At 32.0% G+C, this 17,986-nt stretch overlaps 1 protein-coding gene across 1 annotated transcript in view; it reads right to left on the bottom strand.

Annotated features, from left to right (window-relative positions):
- LOC143238036 (nephrin-like) overlaps nucleotides 1–17,986 on the bottom strand; it is a 154,318-nt gene that overhangs the window by 12,313 nt on the left and 124,019 nt on the right. The window contains exons 10-19 of the mRNA XM_076477934.1: nucleotides 17,328–17,464; nucleotides 16,490–16,643; nucleotides 15,509–15,567; nucleotides 13,145–13,388; nucleotides 12,586–12,885; nucleotides 11,677–11,955; nucleotides 10,722–11,030; nucleotides 9,884–10,162; nucleotides 6,360–6,536; nucleotides 1,755–1,894 (exon numbers count right to left, since the gene is read on the bottom strand). Coding sequence (XP_076334049.1) covers nucleotides 1,755–1,894; nucleotides 6,360–6,536; nucleotides 9,884–10,162; nucleotides 10,722–11,030; nucleotides 11,677–11,955; nucleotides 12,586–12,885; nucleotides 13,145–13,388; nucleotides 15,509–15,567; nucleotides 16,490–16,643; nucleotides 17,328–17,464 — 2,078 coding nt within the window. The remainder of the gene's footprint in view (nucleotides 1–1,754; nucleotides 1,895–6,359; nucleotides 6,537–9,883; nucleotides 10,163–10,721; nucleotides 11,031–11,676; nucleotides 11,956–12,585; nucleotides 12,886–13,144; nucleotides 13,389–15,508; nucleotides 15,568–16,489; nucleotides 16,644–17,327; nucleotides 17,465–17,986) is intronic.

Here is a 17,986-nt window from a genome sequence, read left to right as displayed (position 1 = left end):
TCTCTGTCATACCAAACATGCTCGACCTTTCATCCGTTGGAGCATAATAATATTATGGTAAATCCCACTATTCGTTGGTAAAAAGAGTAGCCCAAAAGTTGGCGGTGGATTGTGATGAATAGCTGCTTTTCCTCTAGTTTTCCACTGCTAAATTAGGGACGGCTAGCGGAGATAGCCCTCGTGTAGCCTCGAGCGAAATTAAAAAACAAAACGTTTATATTTTTTAATACTAATTTTAGGTTTACTGCGTTTCTACTGTAGTCATTGATCTTATGACACAAGAGGAATATTGTTTTTTTCAAGACACTTTAAAACGTTCTTTTTTAAACAACTTCGAGTTATAACTTTCAAACTGTTAAAAGTGTTGATAATTTTTTACAAATAAACACATAATGCTACACTTGTTACTAATGTCTTTCATCTTTTTAAGTGAAACGCAATAGTTAGTTTTCAATTATCTATATTTCTCTACCGTCCTAACACTTCTTTGTATATTTATATACATATCGATTCTGTCGCACAATAACATAAAATAAACAATTAACTTTTTATTTCAGTTTTAAATGTTTAATTTTAATAGTAAAAAAGAAGTAATCACTTTTAATATTAATTATTAATTTCAGCATTGTTATATCATTAATTATACGTAATCATATTTAATTCTTACGGTTAAAATAAATCCTAAATAATAATTAATACATTAAAACATCTAGATATTTTAAATTCATTAAACACATTGTAAACAAGGTATGTTTACCAAATTTTTAATATTGAATGCTAATCTGTACCGTTCAGCTCAATAGAGAAACACAATACTCTTGATAACTGTATTCTCTCAATATATTCAATCATCACATTTATCATAAAGTTTTCAGAAAATATTAAACAAATATCTATATAAGCCTTGTAATCTCTAGTTTGATTTTCAAGTTACGTAGGTTGTGAATAGAAATGCTTGAAAGAAAAAGTATATTTCTAGTTAACATACGTTTTAAGTTGCAAGGTTTATTACGTTTACTCGTTTGATGTATTATATAAGATATCAGTCGTACTACTTAAGACTTATAGTTTAGGAAACTAAAAACTAGGACTTTGTGCAGAGAAATGTCTTATTTGTTTGGAAATTAAACACAAAGCTGCACAATAGGTTATCTGTGCTCTGCCCACCACAGGTATCGAAACCCGTTTTCTAGCGGTGTGAGTCCGCATATATATCATTGTGCCCTGGAGGTTTGATTTGTTTTTGTTTTTTTTAAATTTCACGCAAAGCTACTCGAGGGCTATCTGTGCTAGCCGTCCCTAATTTAACAGTGTAAGACTAGAGGGAAGGCAGCTAGTCATCACCACCCACCGCCAACTCTTGGGCTACTCTTTTATCAATGGATAGTGGGATTGACCGTACATTATAACGCCCCCACGGCTGAAAGGGCGACCCTCGGATTACAAGTCGAACGCCTTAAAACGCTTGGCACGCCCTGGAGGTAGTAGAGGAAAAAGGAATCAAAATGTTCTATATAGTTAATTCATAACTATAACAGAATTAAATGAGTAACTGGTTAACATTAACTGGCCCACACTTTTCTGATACTTACTCTGTTGATATAGAAAAAATACGTCATGGAACATTAAACAAATAATATATTAAAATCCTTATAATGAATCACATATTTCACACTGGCTTTTGTTTGAATTATTACTGAGATAAAACGTATTAGTTGCATTACAATAAAGCAAAATACTAGAACCGAACCAACCTGAATATCCTGACCGTTACCTTCTTCTCTAGAAACTCCTTCTGCTGTTCTTCCACTTACAAAGAATGGTTGACCATCCACATGGTTAAACATCTTTAGGTATTCTTCACTTTGGACAAGCTGGTAGATTCTAAGGGCCGCTGGTGTGCATCGAATGCAAAAGAATTTCGGAAACCTAGGCTTAATGTTTTTGTCTTGTAAACACTCATTGTTTATAAGCATGTTACTGAATAATTAAAAGGCTGAAAAATAATAGCCAAAATATTCGATTCTGTGTGTTTTAAAATGCTAGAGGAATTCTACTTATTTTAGATGTGCAATTTCTTGTATGTCGAAATACTTTACCTGATAAGGAAAAACAGTTTTATGTTTGAGCAAACAATAAAAATAAAAATAGAATATATATAATAGATGTTATTGACATTGCTTAAAATACATTTGAAAATTGTATCAAAAAGTAAAGTATTATGTTTTTATTAAATATAATTCCTTTCTAGTGAATGCAATTTCTACATTCTTAAGTCGTTCACGAGATAACACTAACTTAATATATATTCACTTAAGATCACTTACAAGTAACCATAACATAACCGAAAATCTGCGCTAACCGTCCCTAATTTAGCGGTGTAAAACTAAAGAGAAGGCAACTAATCATCACCACCCACCGCCAATTCTTGGGCTACTCTTTTACCAACGAAAAATGGGATTGATCGTCACATTATAACGCCCTCACGGCTGAAAGGGTGAGCATATTGGATGTGACGGGGAATCGAACCCACGAAACTCAGATTACGAGTCGAATGCCTTAACCACCTGGCCATGCTGGGCCAGCTCTCCACGTCATGAAATTTGTGATTTTTTGTTTAAGGAAGTCCTTCACATTCAAGAAGTATAATACCAGTCAATTTCTTGTGTCAGTACAAAAACTGTTCTGGTGGTACTCACGTACGTTTGTCTGAGCTTTCAGTTTATTTCAACACTTTGTTATGTTTTATCAAATAGTTGATTTGAATCTTGGAAGCAAAAATAAGGTCATTAAGTCTGTTCATATTAGTATTTTCCACTGTGCTGCTACCGAATTGAATATTTTCAAATATGTTGCATTAAGCATGTTGTTTACATATCTTATTCATGTGAAGCAAACTATAAAACTAGCTATTTGGTGAAGTGCAAACCTCAAGAAGACTTTTCGTTTGCAAACAAAGTTCATGAAATATATTTCTTAACACATGTTGCCTTGAAATCTGTAAAAGGCAATGGACAGCTGAATAAGATTCTCTGACGGTGATTAACATAGAGGGCTTGAATACCTCTGATACTTCTTTCTGTATTTTTCTGGATACTAAGAGTCATGTAGCTCTGACCGCTTGTATTTCATTAACAACGTTCTATCGCAACCAAATGAAATAGTATTGTTATATATCTATTTTAAAATGATAAACAACTTTCAATCAATCACAAAAATATCGAATCAATAGACGAACAAATTCACAATCATGTGAAGGTATTTTATTATTAAGATAGTTAATTGTTGTAAAATGCACTAAAACAGATGTGCGTTCTCGTCTTATCACTGGACACTCAAAGTGTTTGAATATTTCTAATCTTTCTGACTTTGCTTTCAGGCATTGCGTTTTAATCCATATTTTATCTTTGCATACAGTGTAGAATGAACACACTATTTCTTCATTTTCTAGTCCTTTTCAAATCAGGAAATTCAATAGTTAATCATAATGCCTCATTGAAGATTATCACATTAAATCCAAAGAATCGTTACTACATCTAAATTACTAGTAAATTCAAAGACAATGACTTAGAAGCATAAAGAAGTATTTTTACTTTTGGAAAACATACTACATGGTTTTGCAGAACATTGGTCAGTCGAAAAATGAGGGTCTCCCTCACAAATTTATAAACTGTTGTTCATCAATTTACTATATTAGTATAATGTGCTTCCATATACAAATACGTCAAAAACAACCAAACAGCTCATCAACTAATAGACTCAGCTGTAAGTCTGAAAGCTTATAACGCTAAAAATTATGTTTTGATACTTTTGATGGGCTTGGCACAGATGGCCACTCAATAGCTTTGCACTTAATGAGAAACAAACATAAACAACAGAGAGATGTTACTTGTTACTGTTTAATTCAAAATAACAGTCACCTGGTGTCGTTATTTGTAAATAAGTAATTTATACAAAAATCACAGCTCATGTTCTTGTAGAGGCCTGTTTTAAGAATTAATTGGAATTGGAGTTTTGAAACTAAACAGCTTGTTGTGTGTGCGTCAGCTGAGCGGCCAGGACAAAACTTTCTAAGGTTCTGGTGCAGCCATTTCTAATTTGGAATTACTGACCAGAAACCGCCGCCACAAAATCTTTGAACTAAATAATGCCATTGATTCTCATTTTTATAACGCGCTTGTGGTTGAAATTGCGAAACTACTCCACAGACTTGATTCGCAGTCTAACCCTTAGCCAGTCAGCCATCACCACTTACCGCTAACTCTTGGGCTGTTTTTTTACCAACAGATAATGTGATTGATCATCATATTATAACGCCAGCATATTTGGTGTGAGAAGGATTCGAACCCACGACCCTCATATTACGATTCGAGCGCCCCAACCACCTGGCCATGCCGGCGAGAGTACAGTAACTGACATTATACTTTCATTAAAATGGAATCTGCATGAAGTATATGTCTGGAACTTGAAGTATTTGTTGTACGGTTTTGTAGATTGCATTTTAAATGGTGAAGGAAAGAATTTCATCGAATTGGAATACGATGAGAAGAAAAGTTTTTTCGTTACTTTTGTTTTACTTTATTTCGGACAGAAAATGATTAATACGAAATTTATATACATTTTCTTAACTTGCATTTTCAATGTATAATAAAAACATTTCCTTATATTGGAGGCATGAAATCATTATGTTACCTTTAAATATTTGTTATATAGTTGAGTTTAATTTGCTGCACTTGCTAGCATTAGAAGTAAATATAATTTATAAATGGAACGTACGTGCGATAATGTTTCATATGCAGGAAATACCTCAGACGCGTACACGTGTGTGCTGAGGTAAAGACACGCTTTTAACTTGTAAAAAACGTCACATTAAAAATGTTTAAAAGTAAATTTATGTACTGGCTTGTGAGTTATGAGCATAAACTAAAGCGCACTTAACGTCAATCAAAATCAAAACGTAGCGTCTTTTTAAATGAAAGTTTCCAAGAAAAAACCTTTATGGATGACAGAAAATATTCGACAAGTTTTACTTTAAACATACAAAACCTTGATTTAATCTATTTCGATTTTGAAGGTAACAACTAGGCTATGAGCTATTTGCAGAACATAAACTACGCCCTCCGTGAAAATGCATTATTACGAGTAACATGGAACGTAAAATATTTTATATAGAATGCCAATCATGTAACCTGTGCTCACATTAGAATTATTTGTGCTATTTCCAAATCTTTAATTCACATAATTAGAATATAATAAGTATAAAAAATGCATATAGTTTCCGAACTTATGCTGATACTTAATTGAACGAGCGATATTTTATAGGTTGTATCAAATTCATTTTTACATAAAAAATAGTAATACTTTAGTATACAAATACACAAAAAATGAGCTCATTCGGGTAGCTGTTAGCGCTTATAAAGCTAAAAATTTTGGTTAGATACCTGCTTTGAGGAGAGCACATGCAGTCTGTATCTTTGTGAACAGGCTAACTGTACAACAGCGACCAGGGATGCTACTTCTTTCAACAATAAAGACGTTGTAGTGTAGTATTCAATGGTATTTTTTATTGATAAAGAGTAGTCAAACAATTGGCGATGGGTAGTTTTGATCAGCCGCTTTCTTTATAGTTTACAACTTTTAAATTAGGATCAACTAATATAGATTGCTTTCGAGTAGCTTTGCAAGATATTAAGAAAAAAACGACCATCTTTGAATAACATTCTGAGTGTTTATTAAAACACTTTTTTTTTAACAAAAATAACACTATTTCATATTTTTAACTAATGCTAAGCACATATGTGGTATACGAGATTTTTACCTTTTTCATGATTTTAATTAATCCTAAGCACATATGTGGTATACGAGATTTTTACCTTTTTCATATTTTTAACTAATGCTAAGCACATATGTGGTATACGAGATTTTTAAGTCAATTTTACCCTCATTATAAATTATCTCATTTGAAAGCGAAATTTAAATATAACAACTCATTTTCAGAAAATACATACAAAATGACTACAATTTTCTAAAAGACATACCACATGGGAACATGAAATTCTGTTGCAACCTAACTAGGTTGTGGACTTTAAATCTTAATCTTCGTTATTACTTTACCAAACAAATTGTGAAACGTAGCATTTGTACTTTATATAAATCAAAACATGGATGGATACACTTAGTAGTGAACCAAATCTCTACTTATTGCAGCCTATAATACAAATTTACTGGCATACATTTCTCAGTACATTCGTTTGCATTACTGACAAAAACTTTATCGAAATTACTTACATATGAATTAATAAAACATTGTGAAAAAGTATCGCAACAAAACATGGAAGCTTATGAAATATTTTCTGTACCTTCTGTTTCCCTTCGCAATTGATGTCTTCTGCGTAGACAACAAGCAACGATAAAGGCTATTAAAATAAACAACACTGCTCCACAGACAGCAATGGATGTCCACACTAACCGAGAGATCATCGCTTCCTTGCGTTCCAGATTGTTAATTGCCTTAGTGGACTCCAACGACGGAACAGCTATAACATACATAACACTCCTTTTAAGCCGAAACCTAATTCTCAAATAATATACAAAACTTGTTAAATTATTATGTTACAAAGCTTATGAAATAAGTAGATATATATATCTCTTTGTATATCATCTTCATTACAACAGGACATTGTAGCGTTACCTCGTACTCAATATTGTAGAGAACAAAACCTAATAACAGTGCTATTTAGGTTTATGTGTAGACTAAGATACAACTTTTACGAAGTGCGTTCAAATGTTACCAGTAGAAAATTATCTTTTACATACAAAACATGTAGGTGTAAAACATTGCTTTAAATAAATCTTCTGTTCTTTTAATGCTAGGCCTGGCATGGCCAGGTGGTTAAGGCGCTTGACTCGTAATCTGAGGGTCACGGGTTCGAATTCCCCATCACACTAAACATGCTCACCCTTTCAGCTGTAGGGGCTTTATGATGTGACGGTTAATCCCACTAATAGCTTCTAAAAGAGTAGCCCAAGAGCTGGCGGTGGGAAGTAATAACTAGCTGTTTTTCCTCTAGTCTTACACTGCTAAATTAGAAACGGCTATCGCAGATAGCCCTCGTGTAGCTTTGCACAAATTTCGAAACAAACAAACAACGTTTAATGTTATTAGTCTACGAGATTGTGTATTAGAATTTAATATTATGTATATTGATTGTTTATCTTTCACTACATAATATAAGGGTTGGTTCCTCAAATACACCGATTGTAAAGTATCCAAAGTATTGAGAATCTACATGTCACACTCATTTGAAGTTCATCTATATCTGGTTGGTAAATCCTATTTCACCTTGCACTTAAGTTTTCTAGGCCCGGCATGACCAAGTTGGTTAAGGCGTTCGACTCGTAATCTGAAGGTCGCGGGTTTGAATTCCTGTCGCACCAAAAATGCTCGCCTTTTCAGCCGCGGGAGCGTTATAATGTGACGGTCGATCCCACTATTCGTTGGTAAAAGAGTATCTCAAGAGTTGGCGGTGGGTGGTGATGAGTAGTTGTCTTCCCCATCGTCTTAAACTGCTAAATTAGGGACGGTTACCGCAGATAGTCCTCGAGTAGCTTTGTGCGAAATTAAAAAACAAACAAACAAACCCTCGTGTAGCTTTGCGCAAAATTCAAAAACAAAACAAACAAATTTAAGTTTTTCAAAGCAAGACCAGATGTTTGTACGAAAGCTAACTTCAATGGGCATTGATTGCTTTGTTTACACTAGAATTCAGATGTTTTTGGCTTATGCAAAATATGAAAGAAACCAATCGTTTTTCAATACCTCTGCAACCTTTGCAGTACGTTATTTTTTGTATTTTACAGAAGTTCTGGGTGCAATGTAACAGAACGTTTTGGTTGTAGGTAGGCAAGAGAATAATAATAAAAGTTATGGACCAGTTTTTTCGAGGGGATTTTCTTTTCCTTGTGAGTCTAACATACATGATGCTTTGTGCATTTTCATGTGTGTAGTCTCAGCACTAAATAGAGATTTTAAAGTGTTGTTGGGACTAAATCTTTACTGTTTAAAGAGTTTTTTGTCGGAAAGTTATATTAGGGTTTTGCTCAATTTCTTACGATCTCTGTTACGAAATATTTTCGTGGTTCATCATTTATTTTTCAAATTCGCTCATGGTACTTTATTGTCAACTCCTATAATTGATAGTACTTCCTCTAATATGAAGAGCATTTCGATAATTAAGATATTTACGTGTAAATATGAGAAAAAACAACACATTTATGAAATAAATATAATATTTAAGAAGAACAATGATCAGTTTATTTCGATCGTATATAACACGGAAAGGTACATAGGATGAATTGCTCATAGAATAAGAGTTAATATAAATTAATATAATAAAATAATTTTTTCGTTATATTACCATTAAATAGATAAGATGAATTTCCGTAATAACCGTTACTTCTAAAAACACTTAAAAATAAGTGATCTACTGAAATAACTTTTATTTTCCCTTTTTATGTACAGTACCATAAAATGCCTGTTCTCCACTGCGGGGCTCATTAGAGCCCTCATAATTCATAAAGACCACAATGAACCAATCGAACTCCCTTATTCCCTCTACTTCCTTCTGCATCTTACCTGGGGAGGGAAGCGTACCCGAAAAACAAAATGAATGAGAGTTAAAGCACACACATTCAAACATGGTGCTTTTAGAATCACAACGGTGACTGGGATACAAATTAATTTTAAAGCACAAATTTCACAATGGGCTACCTATATTATGCCCACCACTATTATCAGAACCCTGTTTTTAGCAGTGTGAGCCCTTAGACGTACTTCTGAGTCATTTGGGGGCACAAAATTCGATGGCAGATTCTAGTTCAGCGACTCTTAAAATTTACATTAAGACAGTCATCGTTCATAAGTGAGTTTCCTGGAGCATTTTATCCTATCTTGGTGCTACTCCCTTAGATTTGAGGGGTGGATACACTATTTAGATGATAAAATGTTAGCGGTCACTTCACATATGCCTGCTAAGTTTGGTCCTTCTACATCTAGAACTTTTGGGGTTTAACCGGACATACATTTACTCCGACAAAGTTACAAGCTAAATTAATACAAGATTAGAAAAATAAATTGGCCTTAGATCGCTTCTCAATGACACACTGATGAAGTATCTTATATATAAATCTGTAATTACCACACACACACACACACAAACTTCACTGTAACGTAACTCTCCTAACAAATGTTTTATGTATGATCTGCATGAAAAGTATTTGAGTTAAAATGCTTTTTAAGAATCACTTGATGTCACATTAATCATGCCTTTTATTCTATTAATGTCATGATGTCTCACGGATTACTTATAACACAAATTGATCTAAAAGCTATTTTCAAACAATTTCGTATCACATTTTATTGGATAAGCTTTGCGATAATATCTACGCTTGACTAAAGTACAAAAATTAGAAATTTCATCACAATAATCATATCCATTTTAAAAATATAATAATTTATCAAGGATGAGAAAAAATACGTTTTATATATGCACATCATTCATGTAGATTTCAGTTGTGTTTTTTTTTTCATTTAACAGTTATTTGTTGTCTAAATATTTCAGCTATTTGTAATGTTTTAAAAATTTGCAACAGAACATGCCTTTGGCCTACAGGCCGGCAGTATTTATCATAATGAAGTTATATAAAAAAAAAATTAATTCGGTTAGCTTGAATAAGCCACTGTCTTCTTCCTTTAGATGATAAGTAAACATGAATGGAATGTCCTAAACGCAATATTTGTGTAGCATAAGTCAGCACATGTTAATATATATGAGAAAATAAAAACACCAATTTAATATATTAATACGTTTCCAGCTATACTTACCTTTTGTACTCAGGACTAGTTCTTCGTTCGGTTGACTGAAACCTAACTGATTTTTAGCAACTACTTGAAAAATGTATTTGGTTTCGGGTTTGAGATCTTTGAAATTGTAAACGGAAAAAGATATATTGTGGATAACGTTAAAACTTCTATCACCTTCCTTTTTCCAATAAATATCGTACAACTGGGCATATCCACCATCGAAACCAGATTTCCAAGAAACGCAAACTGAGATGTGAGTAATATTACATGCACGTACCCCAAAGGGAGGGTCCGGGGTACCTTTCAAAAAAAAAAGTTTGTATATATATGCGTTATAGTTTTTATCGTACATAACTATTTGCTATAATATTATCAGTTATATATACATATATATATATATATATACATTCCATACTTTTTTATCATATATAATCATATTTACCAAAATAACTAAAATAGTATAATGTGTATATATATATATATATTGCTTATAATGCACAATTATATCTAGAAAATATTATCATTCAATAGACATTTTTCATTACTACGGCAAAAATATTTAGTTTTAGGTTTTTAGATCGGCATGTTATATCTAGATATTCGTAATAAGTTTACACGTTTTCTAATTTGGACCTTTTAATTAATGACTAGTATATTAAACGATCTATGCTAATGTGGCTAATATGCTAATATTAAAAATATGCAATATTATTCAAATATTAAGAGAAAAGTCTAATGAGAACAACATATTAGGTTTTTCACGTTAACATGCTTTTGCGTGAAATAAAATGTCGCAGTTCTGAGAGTTAACATGGTAATCATAAATCAATATAAGAAATAAAAATTATGATAAATTTACTCGACTTCACAAGTTGTAAGTCTAATGTTGCTTTCCCAAGGTTGTTTGAAGCATCGCAAGTGTAGGTGCCAAAATCAGCGGGCGTTATGTCATATATGTGGAGAACATTGATCCATCTGAAACCTTCTTTTTGTACAGTTTGCATGGTGTACTTCCAAGCATGAATATCCAATTTAATAGGCTTTCCATTAAAAAACCAATCGAATGTAACGTCAGGCATGGCTTCTACTACACATTTCATTACAGCAGTTTTCCCTTGGTCGCTGGCAATCTTAGTTTCCATATTTGATTCTAGAAACACTGGCCTATCTACGAAAGAAATAGAGATTCAAATGAATATGTAAAAACATACTGTAAAATTACATTTTGTCTGATGCTGTATATTCAGGTATGTTTTCTAATGAGGCTGGAAAGAATACAACATTTATCACTTTCAAAAAAGTACAATTAAATGAAAGAAAAGTAAGCCCTATGTTTAAACTATTCAAGCTATTAAAACATATAAACCATAAATAAAAAAAGCGATTTGACAAAAATGGTGTTAAAATTTCATGACGTTTGAAAATTAGAACGCACCAAACAAAAACACAATAATTTGCAAAGTCTGCAAACATAAAAATTAGAAATATAATTATTATATAGTTATAAAAAGTGTGTTTCTTAGTTTCAGATTTTTATGCGTATCGATTTACTCTAACTTATTCTTTCTTAGAGTTATTTTAATTATATTATTACAGAAATCCACCTTTTAACTTCCAATTGAATAATACAATGCAGAAAAAAAGCGATAAAAAAGTATTGCGTATTTTGTAATAAACAGTATTTTGCGTAAATTATAGTTAAACCAATCGTCAATAAAAAAAATCACAGTTTTATTAAACAAAATTGGAATGGGTAATAGAATTAACAAGGCAGTGAGATCGAGATAATTTAATATCGGAAGCTGTGTACTCACACATAACGGAAATTTGTACACGTTCGACATCATGTTGGCCAATGCCGTTGAAGGCTACACACTCATACTCTCCTGAATTGGTTCTAGTTATCTTATCAATTTCCAAGAGAAATTTTCCTGGACTTAAGCTCTTGCTCTCCAAAACCGTGTTCAAACCACGTCTTCTCCACGTTACCGTGTCGTGTGTTATTGGATTGGCATCGATCCAACACTCTAAAATAAACTTCTCGCCTTCTTTCAGTACATGGTTTTGGGTAAGGTTTAAAATTGTAGCTGGATCTACACCAAAAATATTGAAAACAGTTTACTTCTGTTATTCTAATATATGTATATATATATATATTATATATACACATTTAATGTGAAATAGCAGCAGGAAATAATCTGATAATATTTTGCTTGTTAATTTTCCATTATTGTGATTACTTCCACATTAATTTTTTGTATGTTTTTTGCTGATAGTAATTTCTAGTTTTTCTAATTATATAAGTACGCTACTGCTCATAAAGATTATTAAATAAATAAACTTTCTTTAACTTTACCTTTGTACGTTAATCTGTTATACAAGAAAAATACTTGGTATACATTTTATATATTGTTTATTTTCTCTTTTAGGCAAAATTATCTGATAAATTATCGTATCAAAGTCATAAAGTTTTCTGAAATAGTAAAATATGTCTCAATTCATAAAATTTCAATTGTACTTTTGTTTTTAAGGATCATTCCTATTTTCCTTTTAGCTACTTCCTTTTCATTTCTCTAAACTTATGCCAGAAGATGGCGCAATAATATATTTCAGTAAATTTCTTGGGAGTGTTTATACAACAAAAGTATTAATTCACAATAATAAATTATGATCAGGCCCTTAACCTTTTTAAATAACGTGTTGTACTAAAATACATGTCTTACACAAAACATTCAAATTCACTGATGCACTTGATGAACCTTCTTCATTATCCGCTATACAATAATAGATTCCACTATCTAATCGACTAGCGTTTTGTATTTTAAGGAATGGCCCATGCGCAACAATCCTCTGCCTTGCTTTATAAACAAACTGTGACGTAGAGGGTTGTGGTATTTTGATGTTACGAAACATCCAAGTATATTGAATTGGTTGCGGATTCCCTCGTGCGGACATATTCACAATACCGTTTTGAGTTTCTATGATATCAACGGTTTTTGTTGGGATGAAGAACACTGGTTTATCTAAATTGAAATAAACATAAGTAGGGTTAGTAAACTTATAGTAAACTACTTCTTAGTTAATTTTTATCAGCTGTTGAATTGTTTAATGAGAGTTAATTAATAAAATATTTTAGTTTGTTATTCGGAAGTTATGTTATATGTGGTGACAAATCAAAGCAGAAGTTGTTTTTTTCTGACATATAATTCAATATATATTAACTTATTGTGTTTTTGTTGTTTAATACCTTGGTGTCTGAGACGACGGTAAATGAGTACTTACATAGCACCGACAAAAGAAATACGTCTCTGATGATACCCCGAGTGACTTTATTAACAACTGAGCATGTATAAACAGATCCATCGTCCTCCGATGTGACTGACTGCTCTATTCTGCTGATCGTCGAACTTCCTCCGTACATACTATTTAAAAGTTCTTGTTGGGAACTTTCGATTTGCTGATTGTTTTTGGACCAAGTCACAGTTGCGGGCGGCTGACTACTGTCAGTTATGCACACGAAGGAAATCTGTTGAGCATTTGTTAAAAAAAAATGCTAAAATGACATTGGAATTACAATTATGTTACTTTGGGTAATTTACGAGCAAATTGTGCAAAATTGTATTATATATTTTGAAACAATCATCCATAATTTAATGTTGTTAAATTTATTAATTATCGAGAAGTCGCTTACTATTTATTTGAAATACTTAAAACCAAATACTTTTTCACACGTAATACTTAAATGTATTTGATTCTCCCAGTGACGAATTGGTAAGTCTAAAAGTTTGTAATGCAAATCAGATTTCGATACCTGTGGTAGGCACAGTACAGATGGACCACTGTGTTGTTTTATGTTAAACATACAAACAGAAAAAGTGCATCAATTTATGTGTTAGTGTGTTTCTAGTTCCAGATTTTCAAACACGATATTTCGTGTCCTCAATTTGTTTGTTTGTTTGTTTTGAATTTCGCACTAAGCTACTCGAGGGCTGTCTGTGCTAGCCGTCCCTAATTTAGCAGTGTAAGACTAGAGGGAAGGCAGCTAGTCATCACCACCCACCGCCTACTTTTGGGCTACTCTTTTACCAACGAATAGTGGAATTAACTGTCACTTATAACGCCCCCACTGCTGAAAGGGCAAGCATGTTTGGCGCGACGGGGATGCAAACCCGCGACCCTCAGATTACGAGTCGCACACCTTAACACGCTTGGCCATGCCGAGCCTCGTTGTCTTCAAAACAATAGCATCTTTCTCTGAGAACATTAAATGACTGGAGAAATAATATAAGATATAACGGATTACATTAAAAAATAAAAAAGCGAAGTAGCTATGATCTAGGATATGTTCCAAAGATAACGTAATAAAATGATGCTCACTAATATCAAAGTTAATTAGTTTTTAAATGTGGACGAAAAACTAAAGAAACCTTCACAATGATTTGAAGTCATTCTTTTGAATTAAGCACAAAGATGCACAACGACTTATCTGTGCTCTGCTCACCACGGGTAGCGAAATCCGATCTTTAGCGGTATGAGTCCGCAGACACACCGCTGTGACATTATGGAAAAAGTCAATGTCTGTAAAATAAGTTTGCAAATAATGCATTGCCTCTTATAATATTTAACTGAAATAAAATGTATAGTTTATTATTAAATATAATAGTGTTTAATAATGGGGATCGTGCTGAAACAAAATCGCGACCATAAAAACCGCACGTTTAAATTCACCTTTAAAATGCCTGAATATTAGCAATGACTACTTCACAGTACTAGATAAGCAAAACTAAAGCTTATTGTTACTTATAAAGCTGGCCTAAATCGTTAAATAAGTGTTTATATTGAGGGAATTAAAATTTACCTATTTCCATAAATTTTCTTCTGAGCAAGTATGTGATTTTCCAAGACAAGTGTACAGAATAAATGACAAAACTAATTGCTCTATTCTTTTCACATAACTCCTACTTTTGAGGCTTCAATTACTTATTTTCTGTGCCAAAAAGAATACTAGGATATATATATATATATATATATATAATAGACGGTGTGCTATTTTGATCATATAGTTAGATTTGAGGGTAAGTTCGTAAAGTAATAAATTCGAATATGGTACACTCGCGTTCTTCCACGCTTGGAATTTTTGGCGCAGAAAAATATGATTAATAAAAAAGAAATAAACAAGTGTGTATATTCTTCATTTTATAAAACTTTTAGTGCTATAATAAGTATTCAAACAAGTTTTGTTTCAATAGTTTTTGTAGCATTAAAACGTTTTGTATTATTATAGTTGACTATAATACGTATATATAGATCCCTACATGTCTTTATAAAATATTAAACTGTATTATTGTACTTGTAGTGATCATAGAATATTAGGCATTTTAATAGAGTGCTAATGCATTTTTGTGTATATTTCATGTTATTTTATTATTAATCATTATTATCTAATACTGGAGAAAAAATGCAAAACTGATTTCTAAAATTCACAAAGTAGCATAGTGGTAACAAAAGCATTGCAAAATAAAACGAAATGACAATAAAGTATATATATTGTTGCAAAAGTTATTGGCTATGCCTTTTAAGAAAAACTTTAAAAAAGGCTTAAGTTTTTTGTTTTTCCACTGAACATCTTTTCTTATTGTTTCTTACCTTTTCTCCCTCTCTAGGATAATTCGGGGTTGCTTTAATGGTCACATTCCTGGGTGGAACTTGAACCAAATAAAATACGAAGTATGTAATACTTCGATGACGAATAAATACACCTAAATTAGTTTTTAAATGAAACACTTAATACATATATAACTTATATAGCATGCACTTTAATTAATAATACTATTTATAGCGTGTATTGTAAAAATAAATATTTTCAAGAGTTTCTAAGGTATCTATGTATTTTGATATATGTAAAACACCACAAACCTTATTCGTAAGGTTAAATGCACATTTTTATGAATATATAGCAAATATTATTCATTAGCTGCAGCAATATATGACTATTTTTGTTTAAATTGTGCGTAAAAAGGAATTATACAAGTGAATCTAAAATATTTTAGGCACAATTCTTATTAAATTTTAGTAATAATTTTTAATTCAAAAACATGGCAATAATTAAGGAAATTTTTCCCAAATACTTAGGAGTGATTTTCATGTTTGCAATCGACAGAAAATTAGTTTAAATCATCCCCAATGAAATAGCTAACACAATAATGACAATTTAATATATTTTAATCTGTCTGAAGTTAATGGCTATTCATTTTGCTAATTGTTTCAGTTTTGGTTCTACTTCATTGTTTTGATACGCATATGTACTTTCGAAAATATAAGGCTAGATAGCAAAAACGATCAAAGTAAGTTGAATGTACTTATGAAACCGGGTTACAAAATTAATATGTTGTTGTTTATGTTCATAACATAAATAATGAAGGAGTCCACGTTGGCTAATGATATATATCGTTCAGTTGAATGTTGATTTGTTACTTAAATTTCAGACGTGACTATACTTTAAAATATTGGATTAACTGAATCTTCGTTTTAGAAGGTTTGATTCGATCAACAACTATATACTCATATTTCAAATGAAAACTATGTAATTCAGACATTTTATGCAAATTTGCTACTTTTTATGCGTACAGTTGACGGATAATTGAATGTATGCGATGAGAGGGGAAGCAGTGGCAGAATTGGAGGCTTCACATCGATAGATTGCACAGTTGTCTTCCCGACTGACTTTAATCATCAGTTCACTCGATACACCGCTCCCTGTAATTCGAGACTGGGTGCTGATCTGAAAACAGTACAATAAAATGTGACAATGAAGAAATCAATCAACAAAAATTACTATAAAATGAATTTATTAACGCCATTACAATTATTAATATTCTGGTCTCAATCGTGATGTTTATGGATAGTTAATAATCATCGTGAATTAGAACCAAAATGATGACTAAATAAATATTGCGATATGGGTGAACCATATTAAACAAACACTGTAATACTTGACATGTATAATACTTCAGTCAACAAAGTAAAAATCATTGAGGAAAAGCGCCATTAGCCATTAACGCTTCGAATGTGTTTTTACTGTTTGAAGAAAAAAGTTTAATTATCCTTTAGGGACTTTAAGCTATGTAGATTAGTTGGAAGGTTTGTTCGCTTTTATTTTGTTTTTCATGTTGAATAAAAGGAACGATTACACCATGTGTGTGATTCAACAAGCTCAACCGACGAACATAGCAATAAAAATGACCAAGAAATATATGAACAATATATGTTGCAAAAAACGTTAATTGGTTCCACATGTAACATTGGGGTAGCTTCTACGAATTCGTAAGTGAAATATGTGTATTCAAATAAAAGTACATAAGCTGGTAACTTCCCTAAAGAAATGAAACAGAAAATTATTACTTTCAGATTCGACCATGTATATATATTTGTGCATGAAAATACCAGAAAATGAAATAAGACAAACCTGTCTTTCTCCACGAAACCATTGCAAGTTAGCTGGAGGATTTCCGCCAAGCGAAACACAGATAAACCTCTGAATACTGCCTGCTAAAATGGGGGTTCCTTCCTCGTATTCTAAGATTGTTGGAGGATTTGGTGGATCTGTGCAAAAATACATTTTTTATAAAACTTTTAAAGAGATTTTTTGCATTTAAGGTTCACGGCATAATCTATATAAACAATACGCTTGCGTTTGTCCAAACCTAAACTTTTCTCACAAATTTCTCGATCAAATGCTACAAATCTCATATGTTTTAGTTAGAAATGCCCGAAGAGTTCAGTTTTCATATTGACTTTTTCATGCAGAATCACCTTATTTATCTTATTTTACTTAGCAAAACGTTTCAATGCTACGATTATAATATATGATAGCAGATATTATTGTCATCACGTGACGATTGGCTTCGACTTTATCAACTTTATTTTTTTATTTGCAAACTATTTCATACAAACGACATTTAAACTGTATGTACTTTCCGAAAAAAATTAACATTACACTAAAATTTCTTCGGAATTTCTCAACTTATTTAACTCTAAAATATGCATACGCAGTTCGTTCAAAACCATATTCTTATCACTTTGTGAACACGGATTCGGACGTATGCGGTTATTCAACTAAGTCTG

The sequence above is a fragment of the Tachypleus tridentatus genome, chromosome 13, assembly GCF_004210375.1.
Source record: "Tachypleus tridentatus isolate NWPU-2018 chromosome 13, ASM421037v1, whole genome shotgun sequence".
NCBI lineage: Eukaryota > Metazoa > Arthropoda > Merostomata > Xiphosura > Limulidae > Tachypleus > Tachypleus tridentatus.
Note: the sequence above shows the minus strand (reverse complement) of the source record. Positions and strands in the feature narration are given on the sequence as shown.